This window comes from Histomonas meleagridis (assembly GCF_020186115.1).
Source record: "Histomonas meleagridis strain 2922-C6/04-10x chromosome Unknown contig_33, whole genome shotgun sequence".
In the NCBI taxonomy this organism is placed as follows: domain Eukaryota; phylum Parabasalia; order Tritrichomonadida; family Dientamoebidae; genus Histomonas; species Histomonas meleagridis.
The window spans coordinates 506,197-523,558 of record NW_027150870.1 but is presented as its reverse complement, the minus strand read 5'-3'; the positions used below and the strand labels follow the sequence as shown (position 1 = coordinate 523,558).

General features: G+C 30.6%; 5 protein-coding genes across 5 annotated transcripts; 4 read left to right on the top strand and 1 right to left on the bottom strand.

Annotated features, from left to right (window-relative positions):
* Window positions 1-818: 818 nt before the first annotated feature.
* Window positions 819-1,385, bottom strand: GO595_005366 (putative flagellar microtugule protofilament ribbon protein; the record flags this gene model as incomplete). Its single annotated transcript, XM_067918601.1, has 1 exon — window positions 819-1,385. The coding sequence occupies one exon, from the start codon at window positions 1,383-1,385 to the stop codon at window positions 819-821; it is 567 nt and encodes a 188-aa protein (XP_067774579.1).
* A 103-nt stretch (window positions 1,386-1,488) lies between these two features.
* GO595_005365 (polyA polymerase family protein) lies at window positions 1,489-2,850 on the top strand (the record flags this gene model as incomplete). Its single annotated transcript, XM_067918600.1, has 1 exon — window positions 1,489-2,850. The coding sequence occupies one exon, from the start codon at window positions 1,489-1,491 to the stop codon at window positions 2,848-2,850; it is 1,362 nt and encodes a 453-aa protein (XP_067774578.1).
* Window positions 2,851-6,596: 3,746 nt separating this feature from the next.
* Window positions 6,597-7,181, top strand: GO595_005364 (zinc finger protein, C2H2 type family protein; the record flags this gene model as incomplete). Its single annotated transcript, XM_067918599.1, has 1 exon — window positions 6,597-7,181. One exon carries the CDS (start codon window positions 6,597-6,599, stop codon window positions 7,179-7,181), a length of 585 nt encoding a protein of 194 aa, XP_067774577.1.
* A 1,202-nt stretch (window positions 7,182-8,383) lies between these two features.
* On the top strand, window positions 8,384-14,539 carry GO595_005363 (viral A-type inclusion protein; the record flags this gene model as incomplete). Its single annotated transcript, XM_067918597.1, has 2 exons — window positions 8,384-9,466; window positions 10,169-14,539. 2 exons carry the CDS (start codon window positions 8,384-8,386, stop codon window positions 14,537-14,539), a joined length of 5,454 nt encoding a protein of 1,817 aa, XP_067774576.1.
* Window positions 14,540-15,983: 1,444 nt separating this feature from the next.
* Window positions 15,984-17,093, top strand: GO595_005362 (uncharacterized protein; the record flags this gene model as incomplete). The annotated part of the gene is made up of 1 exon (XM_067918596.1): window positions 15,984-17,093. One exon carries the CDS (start codon window positions 15,984-15,986, stop codon window positions 17,091-17,093), a length of 1,110 nt encoding a protein of 369 aa, XP_067774575.1.
* Window positions 17,094-17,362: the final 269 nt, after the last annotated feature.

The window sequence follows — 17,362 nt, the reverse complement described above, 5'->3', positions numbered from 1 at the left end:
ACAAGAAAACAATGTGAGGAGTTCAATAAACTTTTGAATTTTTGTGGCATCCAATTGAAAATTTACTATAACTAAGAATTGTATTTCGGTTGGAATCAAAATTGACGGTTTAATAATGGTGGGGTTGTTTTTTGGAGGGGGAAGAGAATCATAAAAAATCATTCGTAAAAAATGGATTTTTGATGTAAGTTTTGTCATGGCTTGTGTTATTTTGGATGTGATTTGAGATGGAAGAGGTGGATTTAAATTTGAAATTTTAAAGATCAAAAATGAAATAGGAATAATTTCTTGAATTGCAAGGAGGAACAAGGTTGATATAAATTGGTTGAGAGATTCTTTAACTGGAAAAAATGGAGAGGTGTTTGGAATAATTTGAAAAAATTTAGATACTTCATTTTTAAGATTTGTATATTGTTGAAACTCTTTCATGCTAGATTTTCCACTGAACTCTATTAATTTTTCCACTATTTTAGGATCATTTTTAAAAAGATTAATTAATTCCGGAATTAAATTTTGTGAACTTTCTCCATCATTAAATCTTTGAACTAACCTTTGGAACTCGATGAAAACATTTTCTTTGTTTTCTGTTTGTTGCCGAATTTCATCAAGAAAAGAGCTCAAATCTCTGATCATTGAAATGAAAAATTTGGTTCGTTATTAGACCAAAAAAAAGAAGATTTTTTTAGTTAAAATCCAACAATTTAAGATTAATCATATCTTGTCTTTTCTTATAAGGATTTTCAGATAAACCAAAAAATCTTGAAGAGGTAATTAATTTAGAATCAAAAAAAATTTTTTTATTTATTTTTACTTTCCATTCATTTGATATTATCAATAAAGTCATTGTATTCAAACAAATTGCTGTCAGCAAATTGGTATCTTCTGAATAATGTTATTGATTCTTGTGGACCCAAATTTATACCAAATTTAGATAAAATTGGATCAACTTGATCACGCTGTACCCTTCCACGTTTAAATTTATCTTTTTCTTGGAAGGCCATCCTTAGATCATTAGTTTTATGTTTAAGTTTTTCTGAAATTGGAAGAAGAAATGATGCCAAATCAGAACGTGAGAACGTTTCTGAATTAGCCTCCATAGCGCGAAGTGTTCCTTCTGTTGCACCGATCAGTTTGAATCTCCAACCATTTAAGTTAACCTCTTCGCCAATTCCGACCTCTTCAGGTTGATATGGCTTTCCTGTTTTAGGATTATTGATCTTAGATTTTTGAAGGAATTTTCCTCCTGGAAATCCTGAATTTGGAACAACTTTTTCAACAACAGAAAATGCTTTTTCCTCAAGAAAGTATGCAACTATGAACTCACGAAGATCATCATCACGATTATTTGAAATTAATTTAGCTATGAAAGAAAGAATTGTGCTCATGTTTCTTCAGCACAACGATAGCCTTACTCGAATTTATTGAATGGTTTATCTTCCAACTTTTTGTTATAAAGGTTTTGGGGTGCCCTTGTTCCAGCTCTCTTTTATGGATCAAGAATTTATTCTTGAAAACATTAAAAGACTTGAATCAGAAGAAAATCTTACCCAGCAAGAAAAAAATGCATTCGAACTTTTAAGAAATGTTTGCAATCATTTTAATCCTCCTGTTATTGTTCGTGCTGTTGGCGGATGGGTTCGTGATAAAATTCTTGGCATGGAATCAGATGATCTTGATGTGTCCGTTGAAAACGCCTCGGGACCACAATTTGCATTAAAGATGCAGGAATTAACAAAAGCAAAGGTTCAAACAAATCCTTCTCAATCAGAACATCTTGAATCAGCAAAGATATGTCTTTTTGGAGACTTTTGGATTGATGTTTGTCAGCTCAGATGTGATGAATATTCAGAAGATTCTCGAATTCCAAATATTCGAATTGGAACACCAGCCGAAGATTCGCTAAGAAGAGATGTTACAATTAATTCTCTCTTTTACAATATAAATGAACGCAAAGTTGAAGATTTTCAAACTGGAATTCAAGATATTACACAACAAATAATACGCACTACTTATGATCCACGCTTATCTTTTTCTGATGATCCATTAAGGATTCTTCGTTCTTTCCGTTTTGCTTCCAGATTTAGTTTTGATGTTGATCCAGAAATAATTACTGCAGCTCAAAGTGTCAAAGAAGATTTTTCACGGAAGCTTACTAAGCCCCGAATCGAACTTGAACTTGCCAAAGCACTTAAAGGACCAAATCCATTTCAATATGTTCGATACCTCATTCAATCTCAATTATTCTATGAGATTTTTGATTCGAACAATGAATGGAATCTAAATGAGGAAGATTTTCTTAGTCGAGCATCTTTAGTTGAGCCACTTCTTTGCGGCGATTTCCATTATCCCATCACGCTGGCGACCGTTTATTGCCCTATTTATAGAAATGAAAATGTTTCAGATCCAATAAATCGAAGAAAGAAGATTCCTCCTTTAGAATGTGCGTTACTTCGTAACTTACATGTTAGCACAGAAGTTTATCATGTTGCTAATTCGATTCTACTTGGATCATTCACATTTCCACAAATTACTCAATTAGATAGATTAACATGTGGAAGATGGATAAGAGCTACTGGAAAACTATGGAAGTTTTCGCGTCTTCTCATTTTTGAAGAAGGCATTTCGAATTTCTTTGATAATGAATTTGTTCCATTTGTTGAAAGTGAAAATCTTTGTAATGTGTATGAAATCAAACCACTGCTCAATGGGAAAGACTTAGCAAAGGTGCACAATGTGAAGCCAGGGCCACAGCTAGCACAACTGATAAATGAACTCATTGATTGGCAAATACTAAATCCAAGTGGAACTGTCGATGATTATATTCAATTTGTACATAATAATAAATTATAAAATAAAATGAATGTTTTTCATTAAAAATTTTATCTATAAGTGTATAATTATTATATGAAAAGAAAGTTGTTCAATAGAAAGGTACAGAACTTTATCAACTGTATTTTTTAACATTTTTCATATCTCAATACAACAATCACTCGAAGATAGGCGAAAAGAAACATTTGTTATTAAAATGTTGCAACAATAAATAACCAATAAATCAGAACGTAATATATATGAATCCAGTTTACTTAGAACATTTGTTTAGCTATAAATAGGTTTGGTTCTATTTAGACACAAGAAAATATGATTCTCACAAAAAAATATATTTCATTGTGTTTTTTTTATACTGTTGGCGCACATTTTATTTTTATTGATTACTTTCTAACAATAGTTTCAAACATTTCTCGAATATTTATATATCTAATGCTGAAGTTTCAATTCAAGTTTTTATCCTTCTCTTTTGCTTACTAAGCGTTCCTCTTGAAGATCACATTTATTCCCACAAATTACAATTGGTGCACATTTTTCACCTTTTATATTTTTAATGAGTTCATAAAAGTCTTTTACATTATGATAACTTTCTACATCAATTAATGAGTACATTATTATAAAACAATCTCCATTTTTCCCTCTGCTGTTATAATGGTTTCAAATGTTATTTCTTTATTGTTAATTTTAAATTTTAACTGATAAATTTGGAATGCAATAATTTTCGCAAAAAAAATGTTTCATTTAAAAAATGAGATTAGTCGTAGTTGAATCTTCTTTTCTAATTTTAAATATACACATTTTACAGGGTAATACTTATTTGCATTGCTTATATTTTTCTCACTTTTAAAAACACTTAAACATAAATTTACATTGAATTATTCAATTTTATTTATATATTAAGGTCCGAATTACTTCGAAAAAAATCAAAGTAATTGATATGTTTATAGTGATACAACATTGAAATCCGGTTCATTGAAATCATTAGCGAACGGATCATTTTCTACTTCTATTGTGTTAAATCCTGTTGAACACGAATTCATATTTTCGGGCTGTTTTACTTCATAAGATCCTTCACTTAATTCGATATCATTATTTTGTTTCTTTTTCATGATACGAACGAATAAAATGATCAAAGCTACAACAATAACTACTGCCACTATAGCGCATACAATAATTACTATCATTATTGTTTGTTTATTATCATTTATCGATGATGGAGCCTCATAAAATATCGTGAAGAAATCGGAATAATATCCAATAAGTGTTGTATACTTAATAACAGAATATTCGTAATATATAATGTTTGTGATAACATTAGTGTAAGTTGAATTAAATATGGAATATATATAACTTGATAAAATTGATTTCTCCGGAACTTGTGTTTCAGTTATTGAAAATGAATACATTAATGTGAATGAATGTGTTATTGTAACATATGAATTTGAAATTGAATTTGTATTTGCATTCGTATTTGATTCTGATGTTACAATTGATTCAAAATGCGTACTTGATTGAGGATATGAATTTAATGTTAATGTGTCTGACTCAGTATATGTATTACTTTGAGTAAATGTATTACTTTGAGTAAATGTATTACTTTGAGTAAATGTATTACTTTGAGTAAATGTATTACTTTGTGTAAATGTATTACTTTGTGTAAATGTATTACTTTGTGTAAATGTATTACTTTGAGTAAATGTATTACTTTGAGTAAATGTATTACTTTGAGTAAATGTATTACTTTGTGTAAATGTATTACTTTGAGTAAATGTATTACTTTGAGTAAATGTATTACTTTGTGTAAATGTATTACTTTGAGTAAATGTATTACTTTGTGTAAATGTATTTGATTTAGCAAATGTATTCGACTGTGAAAATGTGTTTGTTGGTGGTATGCATTCACTTGGTGCATCAGTAATAACTTGATATCCGACAAAGGTTTTCTCTGTATATTTATTTGTCACGATTATATATGGAGATGTATCTATTGATAAAAAGGCATTCGATCCGATTGTAGCTGGTTGCTTTGTACCATTAAAATATATGCATTTAAGATATCCGCAATACATAAATGCGCCATTTCCAATTTCATTTACACTTTCTCCAATTATAACTGTATGTAAAACATCACAATTCTGAAATGCATAATTGCCAATCAATTGTGTAGAATCTGGAATTTCGATGGTTTTTAAGGAGTCACACTCAAAAAATGCATTTCGATTGATTTGTTTAATATTTCCATCGATTTGAACTTCTTCTAATTTACTACAAGAGTAAAAATCAGAAGTTTCAATTATCGTAACTAATTTTGGAATTATAACACTTACAAGCACATAACATGAATCAAATATAGAACTTCCAAATGATTTTACTCGGTTTCCGAATGTAACTGTTTGCAACTTAGTACATCGCTTGAATGCATTGCTCTCAATTGTTTCAACTGAATCAGGAATTACAATGCTTGTTATCGAACATTCTTCAAATGCATTTGATGAAATTGTTTGAACATTTTTGCCGATAGCACATGTTATTAGATGTGTACAATAAGAAAATGTATACTCATCAATTATTGCGACGTCATCAGGGATTATCATGTTAGTTATAGAAGTGCATCTATAAAATGCATGTCCTCCAATTGTTTCTATATTTGCCCCGAGATTGATCTCCGATAGATTTGAGCACCAATAAAATGCTCTTGAACCAATCGTCTTAACGGAATTTCCAATGTTAATACTCTTAATTAAGTTACATCCGGCAAATGCTTCATCTGGTATTTGGGTTATTTGATTTTCAATAATTATGTAATAAGATATATTTTTATATGGTGAATTAAAGTCATCTTCATTGCTAATGGTAAGTGTTTTTGTATTTTCATCGAATTCTTGAAGCGAATGCGCAAAAAATAAAACAAAAGCAATAGGTACAAAATATTTGATATTTTCGATTCTTAAAAAGCTGTAATTAGGATATTCATTTCTATGAGAAAATAAATGGTTGCTTTTCTTTTTCTTATAAAAACTGAATTTGATAAGAAATAATTTTGATAAATGCTTGAAAAATGTCAAAATGGTATATGTTAATGATATCAGCTGTCTTAGAAATGTGCTTAAATTGATGATAAAAAATACAAGTGGGCTTGATAATTTTAGCATTAGAGATATGGGTTTTTGGCTGTAACGAACAAACATTAGTCAGTCGTAACCGAATTCATACAATTATTCAATCGCTGAATCATTCAATGATCAATTCAATGCATTGTCCCACAAAAACATGTTCCATAATTGAAAATTGTGAATAAACAATGTGTATCGAAAGTTCGAATTTTTGAACGCTGTAACTCTATGAAGTTGAAGATCTTCTTGAAATGAGTCGCGATATAAATCGTTTGTACCGTTTAATAGTAAAATCATAAACCACTTCCTGTTTGTATGATAATTTATGAAACGCAATCGGAAAGGTCAACTATTTCGAAATAATCACAAATTTGAATTTTATTCTTTCTATAATTTGGTAAGAAAATCCTATTAAGAAATTAATATTAAAAATCATGTTTAAAATATCTAGTAACCTTATATAAAGGATTAAGGGCAATGTTCGTGGATATAATGTAAACGGTTTCTACAATGTCAACCAAAAACACCATTTGGTGCTATTTCTGTAATAAAAGTTTTGTAGATGAAAACCAGCTTATAGCACACCAAAAGATGGTTCACTTCAGATGTCCTGTGTGTAAAAGAGTTAAGATAAATTCCTCTGCATTAGCAACACATATGTCAACAGTTCACAAAGAAATATTAAAAGCTGTTCCCAATGCACTTCCAGACAGAGAGTCTCCTGATAATTCTGTTTTTGGTATGAAAGGTATTCCAGAAAGTGTTTATTTGGCATGGCGTTCATCTGTAGATCCAGAATTCAAAGAAAGAACAAAAGATGTCAACCTTGATGCTGCCTTTTACGCAGGGGATGCTACAAGATTTGCTGCTTTAAATAATCAAGCTACAGCTTCTAATATTACATTTAATCAATTTAATCAATTCCAACGAGCTAATGTTCATGTAAATCCAAGCTTGACAGCAGTTGTTACAGCTCACGGTGTTGTTACATCAGATAGTCTTTTACAAAAGGGAGAAAGATCAAGCGTTGCTACAGATGTTGCTAAAGCACAACGAAGATACGAAATTGCAATGCAGAAGGCACAGAAAATTATTAATGAGGCAATACATAATGCAGAAAGGGAGAGAAAAAGGAGAACCAAAGAAAGAGCAAAAAATGAAGAATTATATTTTACTCCAGAAAACGGCCTATCAGTGTTTGAAATGCGTGCAATGTTTCTTGCACAGCAAAATGCCAATTAAATTATACAAATTGTATGGAAAATTATGCAAAATACTTTTTTTTTTTTTTTTTATTTTGATAAATATGAGAAAATTAATTTTCTTTTTATAACATTTTAAAAAGAGTTAAATGTTACTGCATGCGCTGATGATTCCTTGTTGATTTCCTTGCTCAATTCACTTTTTGAATAAATAAAACATTGAAAAAGATTGGCCGAACAACAATTTTGAATGGTTAATTTTTTTGGAGGGAAATGAAAATGAATTTTCTTCATTTTAATGTCAAGCAGTAAATCAATCCAACATGTAAGAAACATTCTTAAGAAATGTCAAGGAATTCTAATTGGTGCTGGAGCTGGACTTTCAGCAGCAGGAGGACTAAATTTCGTTGATCCAAAATACTTCAAAAAACATTATCCAGAGTATTATAAACTTGGATTTAAGACACTATGGGAATGTGTTGGAAATTTTTGGGAATGTACAGAAGAAAACTATCTTCAGTATTATGCATTCTGGGCAACTCACATAAATAATGAGAGATATCAAACAAAATCTTTACAAATATACCAAAACTTACTCAAGCTGGTAAAAGATAAAAACTATTTTGTTGCAACGACAAACGTTGATGGACAATTTCTTAAATCAGGATTTGATACAAAAAAATTATTTGCAATGCAAGGAGACTACAGTGAATTTCAATGCCCAGTTCCTTGTACACAAGAAGTTTTCAACAACTATGAAATGGTTCAAAATATGTTGAAAAATATGAATCATGAAACATTGGCAATACAAGAAAGTGATATCCCAAAGTGCCCCCACTGTGGAAAAATGTTGGTTCCTCATTTAAGGAAAGATGATTTATTTGTTGAAGGACCAAATTTAATCACATATCCAAATTATGAAAAATTTTTGAATGAAAACGCGGACAAAAAAATTGTTCTTTTGGAGCTTGGAGTTGGGTTTAACTCTCCTGGTGCATTAAAGATTCCTTTTGAAGAATTCATTGTCAAAAATAAGAATTGGAGATTGGTAAGAATTAACTTAGATTGTGAAAGCAAATTCTATTACCCTATCGAAAGGCATGCTCTTGTGATCCATAAGGATTTAGATGAAGTTATAAAAGAATTGTTGAAGTGAAAATAAACGGCTTTTTATATATTTGAATAAAAAATAATATGTCAATAAATTTTTAAAGAAAAAAGTTGTTGTGACATTTTAATTGGATGAGCCTATTTTCTGGTCTAAAACTCTTTTCAAGAAGAGATGAACAGGCTCAACAACATCCACCACAACAACCGCAACAGCAGCCACAATATCCATCACAACAAGTACCTCAGCAACCACAACCAATACATCAACAACCGCCACCAGCAAATGTACAACAACAAATCAAACAATTACAAGATCAATTACAATACTACAAAGAAAGGGCGCTTACAGAAGAAGAACACAATGAATTTGAAATTCTTCGTACACAAAAAAATCTTTTTAATACTGAACGAGAACAATTGAATGAAGAACTTTTACAAGCGCGTCAAAGAGAACAATCTTTAGCTAAAGAACTAGAAATCCTCAAATCACAGAAAACAAGTGGAAGTAGTCAAGAAGAAATTCTTAAGTCAGAAATCGAAGAATTAAAGAAGCGAATTATTCCAGATGAGCAACTTGCTCAATACGAGATCTGCCAGATGCAAAATCCAATTATCAAAGAAGAATTAACTCAACTCCAAGAAAAGGTCGAAGAAGATACCAAAATTATAAATGAACTTCGTTCTAAATTACAATCAATAGAAGGCAAAGATAATTTAATTAAAGGTATCAAAGGGCAACAAAATGAAAACAATAAACAAAACGAAGCCAAAATTTCCGAATTAACAAAACAAATTAAAGAAATCGAAATGAATAAAAACAAAGAAATTGAAGCACTTAAAAAGAAAATCGAAAACATTGAAGCGGAACATGATCAAGTTATGATCGAACTACAACGGAATGAAGAAGAAATGATAATGGGCAAACAACAAGAGATTATTGAACTCCAAAAACGACTTCATGAATTAGCAAATAGTAAAGGTAAAATCGGCGATGCACAAAATCAAATTAATGCAATAAGGAAAGAAAAAGAAAATGAAATTGCAAAACTGAAAATGCAAATTGAAGAAATTAAGAAATCGAAAGAATTCGAAATTAATGAGTTACAAAGACATATCGAAGAAATGGCTTATACAAAACAAAACGAAATAGAAAATTTGCAACGAAAAATTAAAGAATTAACTGATGAAAGAAAAGAAGAAAATGATAAATTAAATGTTCAAATTAATAATATCAAAAAAGAAAATGAAAATGAAATTAATGAGTTACAAAGAAAAATTAATGAATTAAATAATGTAAAACAAATAGAAACAAATGAATTACAAAAACAAATTGAAAATTTAACGAGTGAAAAACAAAATGAAATAGAAATTTTACATAAAAGAATTGAAGAATTGGAAAATAATAAAACAGAAAGTGGCGAACTAAAGAAACAATTAAATGAATTAAAATTAGAAAAAGAAAATGAAATTAATAATTTAAATAAACAAATTGAAGAGTTAACTAATGCAAAGCAAAACGAAATAGAAATATTGCAAAAGCAAATTGAAGATTTGAATAAAGAAAAACAAAACGAAATAAATGTAATGCAAAAGAGAATTGAAGAATTAGAAAATAATCAAACAGCAGAAAGCGGCGAACTCCAAAATCAAATTAATGAATTAAAGAAGGAAAAAGAAAATGAAATTAATGAATTAAATAAGCAAATTGAGGAAATAACTAATGCGAGAAAAGAAGAAACAGAATCATTACAAAAGCGAATTGAAGAATTGGAAAATATTAAACAAAAAGAAATAAGTGAATTGCAAAATCAAATTAATGAATTAAAATTATCGAAAGAAAATGAAATAAATGAATTACATAAGCAGATTGAAGAATTAACAATTTCAAAACAAAACGAGACTGAATCACTACAAAAGCGAATTGAAGAGCTAATGAATAATCAAACAGCAGAAAGCGGCGAATTACAAAATCAAATTAATGAAATGAAAACAACGAAAGAAAATGAAATTAATGAATTACGTAAGCAAATTGAAGAGTTAACTAATTCGAGAAAAGAAGAAACAGAATCATTACAAAAGAGAATTGAAGAATTGGAAAGTATTAAACAAACAGAAATAAGTGAACTTCAAAATCAAATTAATGAATTGAAATCATCAAAAGAAAATGAAGTTAATGAAATGCAAAAGCGAATTGAAGAATTGGAAAACATAAAACAAACAGAAAATTCAGAACACCAAAATGAAATAAATGAATTACATAAGCAAATTGAAGAATTAACAATTTCAAAACAAAACGAGACTGAATCACTACAAAAGCGAATTGAAGAGCTAATGAATAATCAAACAGCGGAAAGCGGTGAATTGCAAAATCAAATTAATGAAATAAGAACAACGAAAGAAAATGAAATTAATGAATTACGTAAACAAATTGAAGAGTTAACAAATGCAAAACAAAACGAAATCGAAGAATTAACAAATTCGAAACTGTCCGAAATTGAAACATTACAAAATCGAATCAAAGAATTAGAAAACTCGAAACAAATGGAAACAGAAGAACTTCAAAATCAAATTAATGAAATAAAATTAACAAAAGAAAATGAAGTTAATGAATTACATAAACAAATTGAAGATTTAAATAATTCAAAGCAAAATGAAATAGAAATATTACAAAAACAAATCGAAGAAATAACAAATAAACAAATTGCAGAAAATTCCGAATTACAAAATCAAATTAATGAATTAAAATTATCAAAAGAAAATGAAATTAATGAATTACAAAAACGAATTAATGAATTAAATGCATCCAAACAAACATTAGAAGGACAAATTGATTCGAATCAAATAGAAATTGAGAAATTGCATAACACAATAGGAGAATTGAAGTTATCGAAGGAAACTGAAGTACAAAGAATGTCGAAATTGATTGAAGAATTAACAAATAACAAAGAAAATGAAACAGGCGGATTAATGCAACAAATCGGAGAAATTACAAACGCTAAAAACGCCGAAATTGAAACTCTTCAAAACAAAATCGAAGAAATAACTGATGAAAAGCAAAATGAAATAAATGAACTCCGAAAACAAATCGAAGAAATTACAAATAATAAACAGAAAGAAATCGAAGAGTTAAACAACGCAAAGACAATGGAAACTGAAGAATTACAAAAGCAAATTGAAGAAATTACAAACAATAAACAAATGGAAACTGAAGAACTACAAAAGCAAATTGAAGAATTAAATAGTGCAAAAGCGGCAGAAATCGAAACATTACAAAAGCAGATAGAAGAGATTAACATATCCAAAACAACAGAGAACGAAACACTTCAAAAGCAAATTGAGGAAATTACAAATAATAAACAGATAGAAATCGAAGCATTACAAAAGCAAATCGAAGAAATAAATGTTTCCAAAGCAGCAGAAATTGAAACATTACAAAAACAGATAGAAGAAATGAACAACAATAAAGTAATAGAAACTGAAGAATTGCAAAGAAAAATTGCAGAACTTACAAGCAATAAGCAAATGGAAGCCGAAGGACTGCAAAAGCAAATTGAGGAAATTACGGCTGCAAGTTATACAAAAGTTGAAGAACTTAATAAACAAATTGAGGAACTTGAAAGTAGCAAACAAATGGAAATCGAAGCATTACAAAGGCAAATTGAAGAAATTACATCTGTAAATAATTCGAAGATTGAAGAACTGAATAAACAAATTGAAGAATTAAATATTGCAAAAGAATCTGAATCCGAAGCACACAAGAAGCAAATTGAAGAACTGCAAATTAAAATCAATGAAATAACAAATGTAAAAATAACTGAAGCGGAAGAACTTAATAAGCAAATTGATGAATTAAGAAATACTAAAGCAAATGAAACAGAAACATTGCAAAAGCAAATTGAAGAACTTACAAATAGTAAACAAGCAGAAATAGAACAATTACAAAATCAAATTGAAGAATTGAATAATGCAAAAGCAAATGAAACAGAACAATTGCAAAATCAAATTGAAGAATTGAATAATGCAAAAACAGCTGAAGCGGAAGAACTCAGCAAGCAAATCGAAGAATTGAATAAAATGAAAGCAGATGAAGCAGAGAAATTCGCTCTGAATATCGAAGAGCTTACAAATAGTAAACAAGCAGAAATAGAACAATATCAAATGAAAATCAATGAAATTACGAATGCGAAAGCAGCTGAAGCAGAAGAATTCAATAAACAAATTGAAGAATTGAATAATGCAAAAGCAGAAGAAGTAAATCGATTGCAAAGTCAAATTGAAGAGTTAGCAATTGCCAAGCAAGCTGAAATTGATGTTTTGAAGAATAACTATGAAGAACTCACGAAGAGTAAAAATGTAGCGGAAGATGAATATAAGAAACAAATTGAAGATCTTACAAATAGTAAACAAGCAGAAATAGAACAATTGCAAATGAAAATCAATGAAATTACTAATGCTAAAATAACAGAAGCGGAAGAACTCAACAAGCAAATCGAAGAATTAAGTAAAATCAAAGCAGATGAAGCAGAGAAATTCGCTCTGAATATCGAAGAGCTTACAAATAGTAAACAAATGGAAATTGACGAGCTAAAGAAACAAATCGAAGAATTAACAAATGCAAAGCAAACAGAAATAGATAACCTCAGCAAACAGATTGAAGAAATAACAAATGCCAAAGCGTCAGAAGCTGATGAACATAAGAAGCAAATCGAAGAATTAACGAATGCGAAATTGGAAGAAGCCGAAGAGCATAAGAAGCAGATTGAGGAACTAACAAATACAAAACAAGCGGAAATAGAGAACCTCAACAAGCAAATAGAAGAAATAACCAATGAAAAAATATCAGAAGCTGAGAAATATAGCAAGCAGATTGAAGAAATAACAAATGCTAAAGCGGCAGAAGTTGGCGCTCTCAACAGACAAATTGAAGAAATAACAAATGCTAAAGATGCAGAAGCTGAGAGATATAACAAACAGATTGAAGAACTGAACAGCACAAAGCAGTCTGAAATTGAAAGTCTCAATAAGCAAATTGAGGAACTGACCAATGCCAACGCTGAAGAAGCAGAGAAACATAAGCAGCAGATCGAAGAGTTAACGAATGCGAAGGCTGCAGAGGCCGAAGAACATAATAAGCAAATGGAAGAACTAACAAATACCAAACAAACAGAAATAGACGAACTCAACAAGCAAATCGAGGAGTTGACGAATGCGAAGGCTGCAGAGGCCGAAGAGCATAATAAACAAATAGAAGAACTGACAAATACCAAGGCTGCAGAGGCCGAAGAACATAATAAACAAATAGAAGAACTGACAAATACCAAACAATCGGAAATAGACGAGCTCAACAAGCAAATTGAGGAGCTCACGAATGCAAAAGCTGCAGAAGCCGAAGAACATAATAAGCAAATTGAAGAGTTAACAAGTGCCAAAGCTGCAGAGGCCGAAGAGCATAGCAAGCAAATGGAAGAACTGACAAATACCAAACAATCGGAAATAGACGAGCTTAACAAGCAAATTGAGGAGCTGAAGAGTGCGAAGGCTGCAGAGGCCGAAGAGCATAATAAGCAAATTGAAGAGTTAACAAGTGCCAAAGCTGCAGAGGCCGAAGAGCATAGCAAGCAAATGGAAGAACTGACAAATACCAAACAATCGGAAATAGACGAGCTCAACAAGCAAATTGAGGAGCTCACGAATGCAAAAGCTGCAGAAGCCGAAGAACATAATAAGCAAATTGAAGAGTTAACAAGTGCCAAAGCTGCAGAGGCCGAAGAGCATAGCAAGCAAATGGAAGAACTGACAAATACCAAACAATCGGAAATAGACGAGCTTAACAAGCAAATTGAGGAGCTGAAGAGTGCGAAGGCTGCAGAGGCCGAAGAGCATAATAAGCAAATTGAAGAGTTAACAAGTGCCAAAGCTGCAGAGGCCGAAGAGCATAGCAAGCAAATGGAAGAACTGACAAATACCAAACAATCGGAAATAGACGAGCTCAACAAGCAGATTGAGGAGCTGACGAATGCAAAAGCTGCAGAAGCCGAAGAGCATAACAAGCAGCTCGAGGAGTTGACGCGTTCGTCGGAAGCGGCATCGCAGCGTGTTGCTGATATTGAGGAGGAAGCCAAAGAGCTGCGAGTCATTGCGGAGAAGTACAACACGATCAAAGACGAGAAGGAGGAAATGTTTATGCAGCTGAGGGCGGAAATTGCGGAGCTGAACAAGCAGCTGGTCGAAATGCGTCAGAACGTTGTTGCGGCTAAGAAGAAGTTGAGAGAAAAGGGAATAAATTAAATGTTTTGTAGTGATATTTACCGAAATATTTATAAATAATAATTTAATATAAATTTTTTTATTTATTTAATTAAAATGATGAAAACAAATTTCATTATATGGTTGAAATCATTGCATAATGTTACTCATTATACAGTAATTAGCATTGAAATCAACACAGAGATCTTTTCTGTTACATATACTCACTATATTGTGATTGTTGAAATCATCAAATTGCTATGTTTAATTACATTAAAATTTAATTCTTTTGTTGCTTATCAAAACCTTTTAAAAAATAAAAGTATAAAAAGAGATTGGATTTAAATGATTTATTTATTAAAGAAATATTTATAATCGATACTTTAAATTTTATTTACGAAAATTATGCTTGGAAATCTTGTTCCCATTTTATGTTATCAAGTAAATCATTAAATATCTGAAACTCATTTGAGTTAAGATTAAATGTAAATTCATTCTCATGGGGCGTTTGAAAAGTACCGCCATTAATATTATTTTCTGATATGTTTCTGTATTTCTTCCTTCCGGTTTTTGTTTTATGTCTACATTCTTTCCTCATCAAAACAAACCATCTATTCTTTAATTGTATATCAGTCCTATTAGGAAAAAAACTTGATAATTTAACCCATTTTGGACCTAACTCCAAAAGTTTTCTTTTTAAAAATTCATCTTCTTCCGTCGTCCAAGGTTTCATGATTACATTCGGTGATAAATAATGAGTCCACCGCTCTTTACATTGTCTAGGATTTCTGTTTTCCATTTTTTCTGAAACTACATTCCAATTAGTGCCGAATTGGTTAACTAATTCTTTTAATTTTTCATCTTCATCTTTCGAAAATGGTACTCGAGGATGGGGTTTCTTTGATGGGCGACGGGGCATTAAAGTTGCATAATCGGTGAACATTTATCAAACTAAATTATTTATGAATTCAAAATATATAAGTTTTGATTATCAAAACTGGAAATTTCGTTTTTTTATGAAATTACTAAGAATTTGTATGAGTGAATGTTTTGCGGTTTGCTAGAATTTATATTGAAAAAAAATCATAAAAAATATAAACTGCAAAAATCAAGTTGGATGTGGTAAATAAAAAATGGTTCCCCACATCCACTTTTTGAAATTTTTAATTTTTATATTCTTACTTAAAAATGTAATATCACTTTCAATTTTTTCCCCATCATAAATATTTCAATCAGAATATGGCATATGTAGTGATGTTTATTATTCAAATTTTTATTAAATCATATGAATTATATTTAAATTATTCCACAAAAACATCAAAAATATAAAAAATATTATAAACACAAACATATATTATTTGATTTATCTTTTTAATAAAAAATAAGTATGAATTAATAGTATAAATAAAGGAAAAAAACACATGAAAAAACGATTTTATAATTTTCAACAATGGATTACAAAAAGTGACAAATACGTTACCCGCAAATGTCTCGTGCAAAATCTCGTGGAGGTGATTCTGATGTTATGTCTTTCTATACAACTACTTATGCTTCGTCTTATAGACGTCCAAATACTACGCAATCTCGTTCAATAACTCCAGGGATTTATCCGCAAACCCAAAATATTCGAACAGGATTTTCTTCAAACAACCACATTTCACCACTTGATTTAGCTCCATTAAAAGACAGATCTGATTACAGAAACACATCTTCACATGAGACTCATTCTCTTGCTGCTGTTAATAGAAACATTAATAGAGACAGGCCAGTCACTCGTTCTGTAATGGAACGCTCTGGTTATTGGAATGAGCCAGAAGCAAATATTTTGTACGAATCTCCTGCAATGCGCATCAAAACTCAACAAGAAAGAGAAATAAATGCATCACATCTTGATAGATTAGCGCTTAGTAGGATTTCACACTACAATCCAATTGATGCAGAAAACCATGGAGCTGGTCCAAATTGGGGATCAACGACAACAGGCACAGCTTACTCAAAAAAGCCAACATCATATGAGCGCCTTTGGGACAATGGTCCGCCTTCTGTTGGTAGAAAAGAGCAAAATTCATTTACAAGGCAACACATCACAATTCCCGAAGATCCAGTTGAAGAACCCATTTCAATCATGAAAACATCATATTGTAGTCGACCAAGGACTCGAAGCACAGTCGGAATTCCGAGTAATGTTACAATGCAACATTCTGGTTTTACAGATTCCATCAAACCGACACATGAAAAAACGCTTCCTCTTTCTAACGTAACAGCAGAACAACTTCCCCCTATCACAGTCAGAGAATTAAAGCTCAAGAACACAACGGAATACCAAAATCTCTTCGATCCAGACCCATACAAATCCGTTAGCATGATTTCATACCAACCGCCGAAAAGGGCGGTTACGGCTATGGCACCCAAAAGGAACAGCGGTTACAATTCAAACGAAACGGTTAGAGCAGGGGTGCCTGGAGACACTAGAACGTTTAAGACAGGAAATACAACATATACAAAAAGCTTTAAAGAACAATCAGCATATAGAACAAGAGATTCGTCCCCAGTCATACCAACTGTAATGGAAAGATCAGGTTATTGGGGAAATTAAATATATTATTAGTTATTATGTTTCAATATTAAATAAATTAAAGGAATAAAATTTTTTTATATAAAACATTTTTTTTTTTTTTAAATCTGAATAATAGCTTTAAAATTATAACATTATAACAAGCTGAGTTAATCATTTATTGAATAAATTTGTTCAAGTTTCTTGATGGAGTGTTAAGTGTTTTTTTTAAAAAAAATCCCTTTATTAACAAAGCGTAAACAAGATTATTATATAAAAAAATTTCAATGTATATATATACATTTTTTGTT